The sequence below is a fragment of the Crotalus tigris genome, unplaced genomic scaffold (genome assembly GCF_016545835.1).
Source record: "Crotalus tigris isolate CLP2741 ecotype Arizona unplaced genomic scaffold, ASM1654583v1 scf7180000017672.2133156, whole genome shotgun sequence".
NCBI lineage: Eukaryota > Metazoa > Chordata > Lepidosauria > Squamata > Viperidae > Crotalus > Crotalus tigris.
This window is the reverse complement of record NW_024096557.1, coordinates 1470454-1483881: the sequence shown is the minus strand read 5'-3', so window position 1 is coordinate 1483881 and position 13428 is coordinate 1470454. Positions and strand designations below refer to the sequence as shown.

Here is a 13428-nt window from a genome sequence, read left to right as displayed (position 1 = left end):
TTATGGGTGTATTTCCATAATTTTGTAGTTTATATTAATTTTTAATCTTATTATTTGTAAATCTTAATAAATGTTCCTTAAGGATCACAAGAGGGGGGTGATTTATGAGTAGGAACAGGGAAGAAGAATTTAAGAGGGGATAAAATTCAAAGAATGCAAAATATTTTAAATAGTAGAAATGATACTTATTTTGCTGCAGGCAAAATAAGTCAAGAAAGATTACTATTTAGTCAGACTAGTCTAGCTTTAAAGAACATGGATGATGAGGAATAATAGTGGAATGCTCATAATTATTAAAGGAAAATTGGATAAATGACCACTTATCACTTTTATTTAAATCTATTTGCCAAGTCAGGGAAAATTATGAGGGACACAGGGATGTAGCCCAAGACAGGGATGTCTTGTGAAAGGTGTGACTTGGATTGGGGAGGGCATGTGGGGGTGAAGCATGAGACAGGAAGGACTCATGGACATGTGCAAGTGGTGCTGTACTGACTGGGAGGGTACATGGGGGTGCAACATGGATCAGAAAGGGTGCAAGAAAGGGTACAGATAGGGTTGTGTAGTGGGGGGGAGACTTACCCAAGCAACTTGTAATCTTTCCTGCCAGCTTTCCCACTGCTGATGCTTCCTGCTAGCTTCCCTCAAGCAAGATTTTGCTTGTGAGAAGCTGTCAGGGAGCATCAACGATCACAACTGAGTTTCTATTTCCTCCAGCATCTCATTGACTTTTGGGAAGCGAACATGGAGCATTGAAAATTAAAATTGTGTGACTGTAGCAATGCTGAAACAGCTCTGAAGTGGTCACAATTTCCCCAAATTTCATTCCCATAGGAATAATGAGTCCTGGCATTCTGTAAGTTAGCCAATTTGAAGCACATTGGTTCAAAAAATGCACTGTTTTGCCCAGATGAAGGTTAGAAACAAACAGAAGAGGTTTAATAGTATATAGATAGTAGTTTAAAATTTAGAGCATGTTGAATAACAGTTAGAACAAAAATTGCTGTCATTTTTGTTGTACTGGGTTAATTCAATATTGCAAAATTTAAAAAGTGATAAAGATTGCAAACAATAATCTCTTTATATAGATATAATTCCAAAAATGCACTATGTTTTATGTGACATATATTATGGTGTATCAGCCACAAGGCTAAAAGCGGCTTGGGACTTAATTTAGGAAAAAAAATTAGAATATTTGGCAGCATTTATGGCAGCAAGAGGATTTCCTACCAGCATTTACACAAGAAATATGTTTTTAAATTGGCATCAAACTTCAATAAGAATCTCACACATATCTTTTAAATATTGAGTGAATTCTTACGATGCTGAAAAACTGAAGGGAATATTCTTTTACCTCTGACAGGAATGTAATATTTTAGATTTGGGGAAGAAAATGTTTAATGAAATGTCATGCATAACTAAAGGGAAGGTTAAATTTTATTTAGTTGCTTACTTTTCAACTTACATGGTTGCTCATTTGACTCTGGGTAACAAACAACAATAAAAGTAATAGCAATATAGCAATATATAAGTAGCAGCTGAAATAAACTTCAAGCAGCCATCAACCTAAATATTTCACAGTATTTCTAGTATGTTTCAAGCTCCATGCCTGGTGAGAAATTTTCAAGGCTTTACATTAGACCAACAGGGTCTAGACAATCTCTGGAGGATGCTGTTCCAAAGAAGAAGTGCCGCAACATAAAGGGTTTTCTATTTAGGTCCTGCCAGATGACACTCTTTAATAGATAGGACTCATAGCATGTCCCTTATGTTGGATGTGACAGAACTGATAAACTTAATTGGAGAAATGGTTCCACAAATAACCCAGTCCATCCCATGAAAGGCTAACCATACTAATACTAGCAAGCAGTGCAGTTTATGGAGCAGATGTGTAACATGTGTCACCACTATTGCATTTGATGTTTAACAATCCAGATGTTTAACAATCATCAGCTCCATATAAAGTGCATTACAATAGTCAATTTGAGAAATGACCAAGGCAGGAACATCGAACTAATATATTGTGACTGAGAACCTTGCCTATTTCATCAGGACTAATAGATTCAAACACCCCCTAGATAACCAAAGTAAACTGAGTCTCAGTCACCTCCATAGGAACTGCTTCCATTCTTCAAAGTTAGGATTTTTATGCATTTTTGATAGAATTAAAAAACCTCACAAAGTAAAAAAAAAGTTTCTACTTCTGACAGGAAGTTAATTATTGCTAAATAGTGGAAATAATTAGATAGTATATCAATGGATGGATGTTGTGAAAAAGTCTGAACCTTTGCTAAGAAAATCTCTGAAAAGATCAAGTCTATGACAAAGCAAGTCTGTACAAGACTATAGATATAAAATAAGCATACTGACAACAACTTGTATCAAAAATTATGGGCAAGTTAAAATCTGGCATCGCTATATAAAGTTTGGGATTTAAAACTTTAAATACAAATAATAATGAAAAGAATATTGCTCTGGCTTTTCAGCAATAATTTCTTGGATGAAACTTGCATATATCTTTCAACTACCAATTTTCAAGATGTGCATTTTACTTTTGTGAACATTTGGCTTTAGTAGCTCTTTAGAGGCTGGAACATTAAATGGGATTATTAGTGCAGAACTCATGAGGAAAACCAAATTGAAGCATGACAAAATCTGGAAAGCAATCTCATCTACAGCCCAATGACTTTCATCCCCAAATTAGAATTTGGCAGCAGTCCTTAGATTTAATTAATTTTTTGTTTGTTTATATTAGTCTGATTTTAACAGCATTAGAAGGTGCCTGTTCATTCAACAAAAATTTATCCCAGGAGTAAATTAAGAATATACAGCTATGACAAAGAGATCTCATTAGCACATACATGTAATGAGAAGTGTAAGCTGTTTTGCAGTTTTATGACAGAAGGTTTAGAAAGATTTGGAAATGTTTATTTTTGTCATTTATGAAATTTGCAGAGTGAAATAGAGATTGACATCATTATGGCAAATAAATTTATGTCAGTATCCTTAGTGAATTCAAATATAGTTTTAAATCTACTTGGACATAAAATGTTTCATAAGAGAGGTAGGAAGAAACGTATTATATTAGCTAGTTTAGAAAGAAACTATAATTATGTCATGTTCTTCATGTAAAGGACATTTGTATAGACTAAAACAATATTTCTCAAGTTTGGCAATTTTGTGATGCATCAACTTCAACTCCCAGAATTAATAGGCACTACTGTTAGCACTATTTTAATTCATTTGCACAATGCAGTATTAATCAAAAGCCTGTATTTTCATGTTTCAAATAATATGATTTTCATATTGTTGAAATTCTAAGGTAAGCTTACTTTCTGTATTAGAAAATATGACCTGGGTATTTGCTTAGACCAGCTGAAACTGAATGTTCTTATTTATTGCAGCTTAATTCAGTCCTATTGATTTCTAGCTTTAATGTAAATATGATGAAGTTTGGATCTAAATCAAGGTAAACATTTAGTTTTGAGTAAATATGAAGTAACTTATGGTGGGTTGTTTTCATTTAGCTAACAAAACATACTACCTTTTCCTACAGAATTCTAGTTACGATGTTGCTAGAAGGCAAATTTCATGGATTCCATAAATTCTGGGTATTCCTAACAATGTCCTTTCAGTCGCTTGTTAGGTTCACATTGCTTTTGTAGTTTAATTTTGTACTTAACCAGCCAATTATGATTTAGAGAAAGTGTTATATATCTAGATGTGGTTAAATTACAACTGCTGATATCTAGTATCCACTGCCAATGGTGAGGGCTAAGCTTATTTATTTCCTGGTTTAACATTATGTGTATATCTGGTCACTGGTTTATTATTCAGACCAGTTCAATATAATATGGAAATCAAGTCTTTGGAAACAATGATAACATGGGCTAAAAATTTTGGGCACATTATAGTTAGAAAACTGGCAAAATCTTTGGGAAAGAAACTATAAAATAATAATGGCAACTGCATATATATAAAAAATTCTATATAAAATGTTTTATAGATGGCATCTACCACCGGCTATATTAGCAAAAATGTTTAAAAATATGTCTAGCAATTGTTGGAAATGTAGGCAAAATATCAGGCACATGCTATCATCTTTGGTGGACATGCCATAAAGCAAAACAATTTTGGACAAAAATTCATACTTGGTTAGAAAAATGTTAAGAAAGCACATAGATTTTAAGTCAGAGCTATTTTTATTAGGTATAATCTCAGGAAAATATGAAAAAGAAAATGTATATTTAATGGTACATGTATTAATAGCAGCAAGAATTGTTTTTGTGCAGCATTGGAAATCTGAAGATGACATAATTAAGAAAATACTGGAATGTGCAGAAATGGATAGACTCACATTGAAAATTAAAGAAAAAGAAGATGCAGAATATTTTCAAATATGGGATGTATTTTACCAATGGCTGGAAAAACTGGGTAGACATTAGAATTTTATTATATGTTATTAAGGTAAGAACCAGACAACATGTTGTTCAATAAACATTTATGAATTGTAACAATAAAAAAAGTCTTGACTGGATGGAAGCAAATAAAGCATTTATTCTATTTCTTCTTTCATCATTGTCCTTCAGATATTCTTCCAAAGCCATTTTTTCTTCTTCAGCATTCCACGCCCACCTATTTGCCTTGGTAGGTAGAGTCTGTCAATGTCACTGCGTGGATGAAGGGCATGATTCATTGTCATTATTTTTCTGGTCTTCCTATCCATTGCTTTTAGTTCTGCTTGAGAACAGTCCACTGTTCCAGCTATGTATCTAATGACTGGAATTGCCCATGTGTTGATTGCCTTCATGGTATTTCCTCCATTAAGTTTAGACTTTAAGATCTTCTTCACTCTCTTGATGTATTCACCTCTAATCTTTTTGTTGACTTCAGTGTGCTTGATGTTGTCGGCTTGAAGGACACCCAAGTATTTGTAGTACTCTTCCTCATCCAGACTCTTAATGTTATTTTCGTGGGGCATCTTGATTTCTTCAATTTTCACTATTTTTCCTTGTTTGATAGTAAGTGTGGCACATTTGTCCAAGCCAAACTCCATTGCAATATCTTGGCTATATATAGATACAGTGTTGAGCAGCGATGATGATGATGATGATGATTGTCAGCCTGATGTTTAGACTGGATTTGACATTATTCTTCACCTTTTGAGTCTTTCCCAAGAAACTGAGATAGGCAAGTTTGATGGTGTTGAAGGTATCACTGCAGGAGGTAAACTGATCAAAATAAAGCTATCTTTTGCAGTTGACTTATGATGATTTTGTCAGTGCCGAAAGTGTTCATGTGGTACTTGAAATATTTTGGGAGTACACCCAAGGAACCTATTGCTATTTATTCTATCTTTGCTTTCTTTTGCCATAGTCCTTTGATTTGCAGGTGTTTGTATTTTATAATTTTCTCCAGTTCTTTCTCTTTCATTCTGCTCTGTCCAGGTACTGCCATATCTGCTAGTCAGGGTTTGGATTGGGTTTTTTTTGGGGGGGGGGTTTCTTATCAACAGTTGTTAAGTTGGGTTGTTATGTAGCAAGTGTTTGTCTATTTTAGGGGTGTCAAACTGCCTTCTTCATTTCTATTACTTTGTTTATCTTCTGGTCCCACCAGTTCTTGATTGCTGGAAAATGAATTTTTTGCAGATCTTCTAATGTACCATTGTTGTGACTATATTGTACCAGTTTCTGTAGTGAGTCTGTGCCATCTTATTGCAGCACCTAACTAGGTAGTGCACTGTTTCTTCAACCTCTTTGTAGACATGGCATTTACTGTCCCCGTCTATTCAACTCTAGCTTTATGTGTGTGAGCTCTTAAGACTTGGTCTTGTGCTGCCAAAATTAGCTCCTCTGTTTTTTTCTTCAATTTTCCTGCTTTTAGCCATTACCAAGTCTTGTTATTTTTTTACAAAATACAATACTTTGCTATACAATACTTTGCCTTGCATTTGATCTTTCTTATAGGCCAGTTTGGTTTCTCCAGTTTCAATAAGCCTTCATGGTATACTGGTTTCAGTGCATCATCTTCAAATATTCTTCCAATAATCTTTTTTCTTCTTCAACTGTCTGGTGTACTTGCAACATTCCTCACCCACTTATTCTCCTTGGTAAGTAGAATCTGTCAACATGGTTGTGTGGATGAAGGCATGATTCACTCATTATTGTTCTAGTCTTTCGGTCCGGGACTTTTAGTTCTACTTGAGTCCGATCCCTAATTCCAGCAGTGTATTTAATTACTGGAAATTCCCATTGCCTTGGTGGTATTTCCTGCACTGAATTTGGATTTCATTATCATGATGTATTCACTTCTAACTTTTTTCTTAACTTCAGTGTGCTTGATGTTGTCAGCTTGATGAATGCCCAGGAATTTGATCATCTTCATCCAGGCTCTTGAAGTTATTTCCGTAGGGCATCTTTGTTCCTTCAGATTTCAATATTTTTCCTTATGGTTAGCATATTTCTCCAGACCACACTCCATTGCAATATCTTGGCTGTATACATGGACAGTGTTCAGCAATGATTCTATTTCAGACGGTGTTTTTCCATACAATTTCAGACCATCCATGTAAAGGTAGTGAGATAAATTCTTATTTTCTCCATAACAACAACCTTGTGAAGTAGGTTGGCTGAGAGAGAATGACTATCCTAAAGTCACACAACTGGCTTTCATGACGAAAACAGGCCTAGACTTCATGGTTTCCTAGTTTCTAGACAGCACCTTCATCTCTACACCAAACTGGCTCTTATACCCTGCTTTCCAGGAAAGCTGTTAGAATATATTTTTAAATATTTTCCTTCAATATAAAACCTATCTAGAATATTAAAAATATAAACATTTTTTATGAATTAAAATTTATTGCCAGAAGAGGGCAGCCTTTACACATGTATTATAAATAAAACAACATAGAAATACATCATCCCCTAGAATTAGAATGGTGGGCATACCTCCAACTACAAGCAAGATATAGGAAAGACAAAAAAGAGTGGGGCATAAAAATAGAACCAACAGAACTAGACAAAATATTATTAGGGCCCGAGGACAAAATGATTAAAAAATATATCACTTTCTTTTAGATCAGGCAATGTATGAAGAACAGGTCAAGGAGACTATGCTAATTTGGAGTAGGGATTTTGGTTGCAGTATTGATCTGCATATTTGGCAAGAATTGTGGGAAAGAAATGGAAAACTCACTCTAGCTACCTCATACAAGGAAAATCTCTACAAGATGTTTTATAAATGGCACTTCCCACCTGTAAGGCTAGCCAAAATGGGTCCTAATATCTCGCCTTTATGCTGAAAATGTAAAACAGCAATAGGATCATATTACCATATGTGGTGGGAATGCCCAAAGTCTTGTGAGTATTGGAATAGGATACAAAGATGGCTGAAAGATATATTAATGTTGGACTTAGAGTTAAAACCTGAACTTTTCCTGTTGGGAATAACCATGGAGAAATACAATAAGGGAACAATTTATTTGCTGTTACATGTCTTGACTGCAGCTAGGCTTGTGTTCGCGCAAAAATGGAAGAGCAAAGAAATTTCCCCAGAGGAAGAACTATATAAAATATTAGCATGTGCGGAAATGGACAGGCTCACGATGGTATTGAAAGACAAATGTAGATCAGTTTATTTCGAAATCTGGGATAAATTTTACCGCTGGAAGGATTCGAGGAAGACGGGCTAATAATGTTAAGATAGAAATATATGTAATTTTAGAATAAGTATTATATATAAAATTTAGATGTATATTCAGAGATGAAGAAGCAATTGTAAAATGTGGAATAATTTGATAAGAATGTATATACTGGAATGTCACGTTATATCCAATATCTTTTTTAATTGTATTATAAATAAAATTTTGAAAAAAAAAAGAAATACATCATTTCCCCCCCCCCATTAGATTCAATATGTTGTGAACCATAATGGAGTATAAACAGGAAAATCAAATTTGCCTGATTGTATCTTAATTCACTATTTTCTTAAAATAATTTATTATAATAATTCCACAAGGTATGAATGTATCTTTGTTGATACAGGAGTACTAAAATATTTTCAGAGTTGATACAAATTTACACTTTGAATTCTTTCTTGAAAATTCTGTTCATTAATATTGCTGGGAAATTCTAAAGGTGAGTTGAAGATTCATATAGCAAAATATATGAAAGAATTTTAAAACTCTGGAAAGCTATTATTATTATCATCAACATTTATTGTTAATGTATTATATTACTCTTTATTTAATATAATAATGAAATATTTCCCAATACATTGATTTTCATTAACATTTTAAGTTACATAACATTTTAAATTACATTTTAAAATTAATATTTGTGGCTATAAGCAACCAACTCTATTAATGTTGGGCAGTTGAAACAGTTTAAATTTTTTAAATCTTCTTGTCATTACAAGTAGGATTAAAGACTGCTTAGCATGGCATCAGACAAAGTATTTAAATTCTAATATTAAGAATTAGTTTTATTGGAGGATTTATACTGGACCTTCAATACTAAAAGAAATCTCTCCAATGAAAATTGTTCCATATACATATAAATCATTAATTTAACTATGTGCTTGGCGACAATCTAATATGGCTTCCAGGCACCAATGGTCACAATGAATGCTGCTAATAAAAAATCTATTAAATTTCAGTCTCAGGTGGCCAATTAGATTTCAAACTGTTGTTCATTTATTGAAATTACACATTCCCTTACTACACTGAGTTTATTCATCTTTGCTTTTATCAACCCTAGATAGAACCAGCACACAAAAGGAAAAAGTAGGCTTGATATAGCCCCAAGATTTGCAAATTATTATAAGGGCAAAAATTATAATAAGAAATACTAAAAAGCAAAGTAGGCAAGTCAGCAAGAACACCACAGTGAAAGCTGAACATGAACAATAACTACAAAACAGTAAACTTCTTAACTATAGCCAACCACATTGTGAGTAATGTTCTGATTTTGAGATGTCTTTGCTGCCACCTGATGGCCATCTCAATTTTTACAGTACAGATCTGATCTCTTTAGACTCTGGTTGCACTATGTTTTGGTGGCCTGTTTAAAGGATGGGTGGTGATGTGATATTACTTCAGTGGCAGGCTTTACATTTCCAGACCTCTCTTTGTTTTTGTGTATGTGCTTTCGGGTATGAAAATTTTTAGGGGTAAAATTGTTGCCTTAAGATTGCAGAAATTGTGACTTTTCTCTCAACTCCTTCTGCAAGCTTTTATCCAGTCCCTGTAACACACAAGGTCCATTTCAGCTCTGCCTTCTTTAGGCGCTACTGCAGGGGGGGGGGGAATGATTTTATCAATGGGCTGCACAATGTCGACTTATGCAAAAATCATGGTTTTAAAGCTGCAAGTCACAGTTAAGATCCCACATCATTCTAAAATAAGAGTAAATCCCAGGGTATCAAAGATTATAGCCTCTCAAATGCTCAGACAGCTTCTAATAATTGCTGTTGTCACTGGATTTGCAAGCCTAGCATAGATATTTTAGTCAGCATACCCAGTGAGATATGCAGATACATGAGAAGGAAGGATGTGAATTCAGAGTGTCCCACTTAATTGAGTCACTTCACAACCATGAGCACAGAAACATAGCAGATGCTGAAGCACACACAGCTTCAACTGATGAATTATCAGAAGAGAGAAATATTGTGACAATAAGGGACAGAGATAAAAAAGATGGTATTTAGAATGGGTGTTTGTTACATTGAATTTTTAGCACTAAATACACTTTCATTACATTTCGTGCTAGCAGGTGTAATTCAGAGATGAGACGTTAGCAAAATATTCCTAATCAAAAACAACATTTATTCTTTCATTTTTTAAAAAATTACAATATTCTGGAAATCCCATATGTATAAATAGGAAGCATAACAGCGGTAACAAGAGAAGGCATTAAAAGATTAATTTATCTAAAGTATGGCAGTTGGAGTGGAGCCTGCTAATTCAACAAATGTCAGGTGCAGGTTTTTGAATAAGTACCTTATATCTGAATATAATCTGATATTGTGAATGATCAGATAATTAGTCTATCTTGAAACAGGAAAAACAGCTTTGCGATAGGAATTATGATTGTCTGAAATGAGGCCATGGTGATGTTCAAGTTCATTATTCAGCCAATAGGTCTGGCTACCAAAGCTCACAGAGTGGTTATATTGACATCAAATACAAATCTGAAACCAATGAAGGGAAAAATCCATAATCACTTCCAAGTCTACACTACTATACAAATAGAACTTAGAAAACTCAATTTATTCCAATAGATAAATAAATTAATGAAATAAAGTTCCATCAGTAGCTGTCTTCATTATCTACTAAGTCATAAACATTGCATACTTCTTTTCCACAAAGATTCTTTTTAAATAAGAAGTTGGTTATTGCAAAAAGGGACATAAGACTGAAAACAAAAAGCTGAGAGTATCTCTCTAAATGAAGCACATATTTTTGCCTACAATTCTAATACAGTATGTTTCACTTCAACATTTCTGAAATATGGCTGTGAAGAATCATACAAATCCACTAATTAAGTCTTTTACATATGACATTTCATTAATGTTCATTTTCATCATATTCTATACTTAAATGCTGTAATTCATGGATTTCTTACAGCAAGAACCTACTATGTAAGCATTTAAAATAAATATTCATAGCGTACACTGGTGCACATTTTTTAGTTGATAAAATTCATATTATTGTGCTGTGAATTATACTGTAATACACCAACAAAGACAAACATCTCAAGGATAGATAAATCATCCAAGGTAGAAAAATAGATAGAAATGAATAGATTGATAAACTGTTGCATGATTTTTCATAAATAAAATATTTCTAATTTGAGCAATAAGCCCTTTCTCCCTCTTAATTTAGGCTGTCAGAATTCTTGGGATTTATATGCAGATTTGTATTGGCACATACAGATTACAATATTATTTCACAGACTTCACAGATTACAGATTTCACAACCTGAAGATGTTTTTTATGTTGCATGAAAAATTCACAATGACCCCAGAAACTTACACACACACACATATATAGCAGTGTGTGTGTGTCTAATATATTACATACATACACACACACACACACACCTTCCTCCTATTTTTCCCACAACAACAAACTTGTGAGATGAGTTAGGCTGAAAGTGAATGATGTTAGAGCAGTGATCTGAAGATGATATGATGTTGTGATCAATCATCTGATATGGTCTTCTGATTTCCAAGTGGTTTTTGAATACCATTGGTTTCTGAAAATGGAGGACTGATTAAGCTAGATCACATCAGATATTGTATGGAATTGTTGTTGGAATTGGTTTTATGTGGGCAATCAAAGACTTTTCCAACAATATTTTGGGCATTAATTTAATGTTTCACCAAATAATTGATTCCATCATCATCTTTAAAATAATCTTAAAAGATATTGGCTGAGTACTAATGGAGAACTTTAGTAGTACACAGAAACCTAAGATTTATAATTATACATGTATTTAACGGTTAATTATATTATTATTTATTTTTTTACATCCAATAACAGTATAAATAAAAATAGATTTATAGTTCATATAGATCACAGGATTTAATTAATATTTAATTAATAAGAAAATCTCTAATACAAGTAGTCCTTAGACAACAACTACTTATTCAGCAAGCATTCAAAATTACAATGGTGCTTGAAGTTCTAGGAATTGCAGCAAGCTTTGGTCACATAATTGCAATATAAACATTCCCTATTGGCTTGCCACAAGGAAGGTCAATGGAGAAGCTGGCAGGATGCCAGAAATTACTCCCGCTTCCACTTCTTTTTTGCCTGATATGGCTGGTTTGTTCCTTCCCATGGCGCTTCCCCCCCCCACACACAGCATGTGCACAGCACATGCTTCATTATGCCTGCCTGCCCCTGCAACACCCATGTACCCACTGGCTTCCTTGCCTGGGACTTCCCATTGGATGGCTCACACAGTTCTGGGGTTACAATGGTAACTAGGTCTGCCAGGATTGCTGTTGCTAAGCAATGTGGTCACATGATGTCATGCTTTGTGACTGGAAAACTACTCATAAGCATTAATTAAGTCATGGAAATTACATAGGAAATTATTAGAATTGGAGGGGAAAAGACAGTCATCTACATTCAGAAAGTTTTCATGAATTCTGATCTGTGTAGGTTCAAACTTTAAGATAAAGTAGAAAGAAACAAGAGTTTGATGATACTAAAAAAAATCATTGCAAAAGTAATTCTTCAGTTGAAATCAGCAAACTGTCTTAACACAGTAAAATAAACTGTACATTAATTATAGTTTGTTAAATAAACTATAAATGGTTTAACACATTAAGCCATAATTCATGGCTATAAAGGCTCCATGTCAATCCAAAGCTGAAATCAACAGGTTAGTCCAGGTTTGTCAAACTTCCGGCCTGCGGGCTGGATGTGTCATGAAGAAACCGCACCCACTCCATTGTCGGCAATGGGAAAAAAGCTCCGATATGTTGCGCAACATCACATGACGTCATGAGTTTGACATGTCTGGGTTAGTCAATAAAATAACATTTTAAAAAACTAAAACAATTTGACCACTTTACATCACAGTGTGGTGCTTTTATCAATATTCTAAATAGTATTTTTCCTGCCATATATACAAACATATACACTAATTGCCAACTGACCAGATTATATTTATAAATTTATAAATATAAATTAGTGACATAATTAAGAATTGTGTAACAGAAGATTTGTGGTTTTAGCTACTTTTGCATTTTCCACAGAGCAACATATTGACTGGGGGGAAACATCAACCTATTCTTTTAAGTAACGTGCATTCTACTTATAGCTCATGATATTTCACAGCAGTTCTAGTTATGAGTCGGAGTAGTTCTCAGCACTATTATATATATTTTAGAAATCCTCTCTGAAATTGCCTCTTTGTATCATTGAAGTGTGATTTTCTATTACAATAATTTCCTAATCTCAGTGGCAGGGAATAGTGATAAAGTTGGGGAAGGTGATGATGGAGCTCCAGTAGCTATTGATACAGTACCCAATCCTGGACAAAAGTCATAGAAAGTCACAAATAATGAGGTTATTACTGGCATTATCTGTTGTGGATATTGCTATGGTGACATATTTGTGCGTCTCTGTTATCTATATCTTGCCACAGAACCAGAGAAGCCTTTATCTGTAGCTACAAGTGGGTATTGCTAACATACTGTATCTGTTCTTTTTCGTTTTGCTTAAAGATAATGTCTTTGCTGCTGTGACTGCTATTTCAACTAGTCACATGTATCTATCCTCTTGAGGTATATAACATTATGATTATTTTCTTTTAAAATATAGTAATACCATAACAACAACAACAATCTGTCTGTCTGTCTGTCTGTCTGTCTGTCTGTCTGTCTGTCTATCTATCTATCTATCTATCACATTTA

At 33.9% G+C, this 13428-nt stretch overlaps 1 protein-coding gene across 1 annotated transcript in view; it reads left to right on the top strand.

Moving 5' to 3' along the window:
* Window positions 1–148: 148 nt before the first annotated feature.
* ROBO2 (roundabout guidance receptor 2) overlaps window positions 149–13428 on the top strand; it is a 908846-nt gene continuing 895566 nt past the window's right edge. Inside the window, exon 1 of the mRNA XM_039337222.1 lies at window positions 149–4467. Coding sequence (XP_039193156.1) covers window positions 4381–4467 — 87 coding nt within the window. The 5' untranslated portion in view covers window positions 149–4380. The remainder of the gene's footprint in view (window positions 4468–13428) is intronic.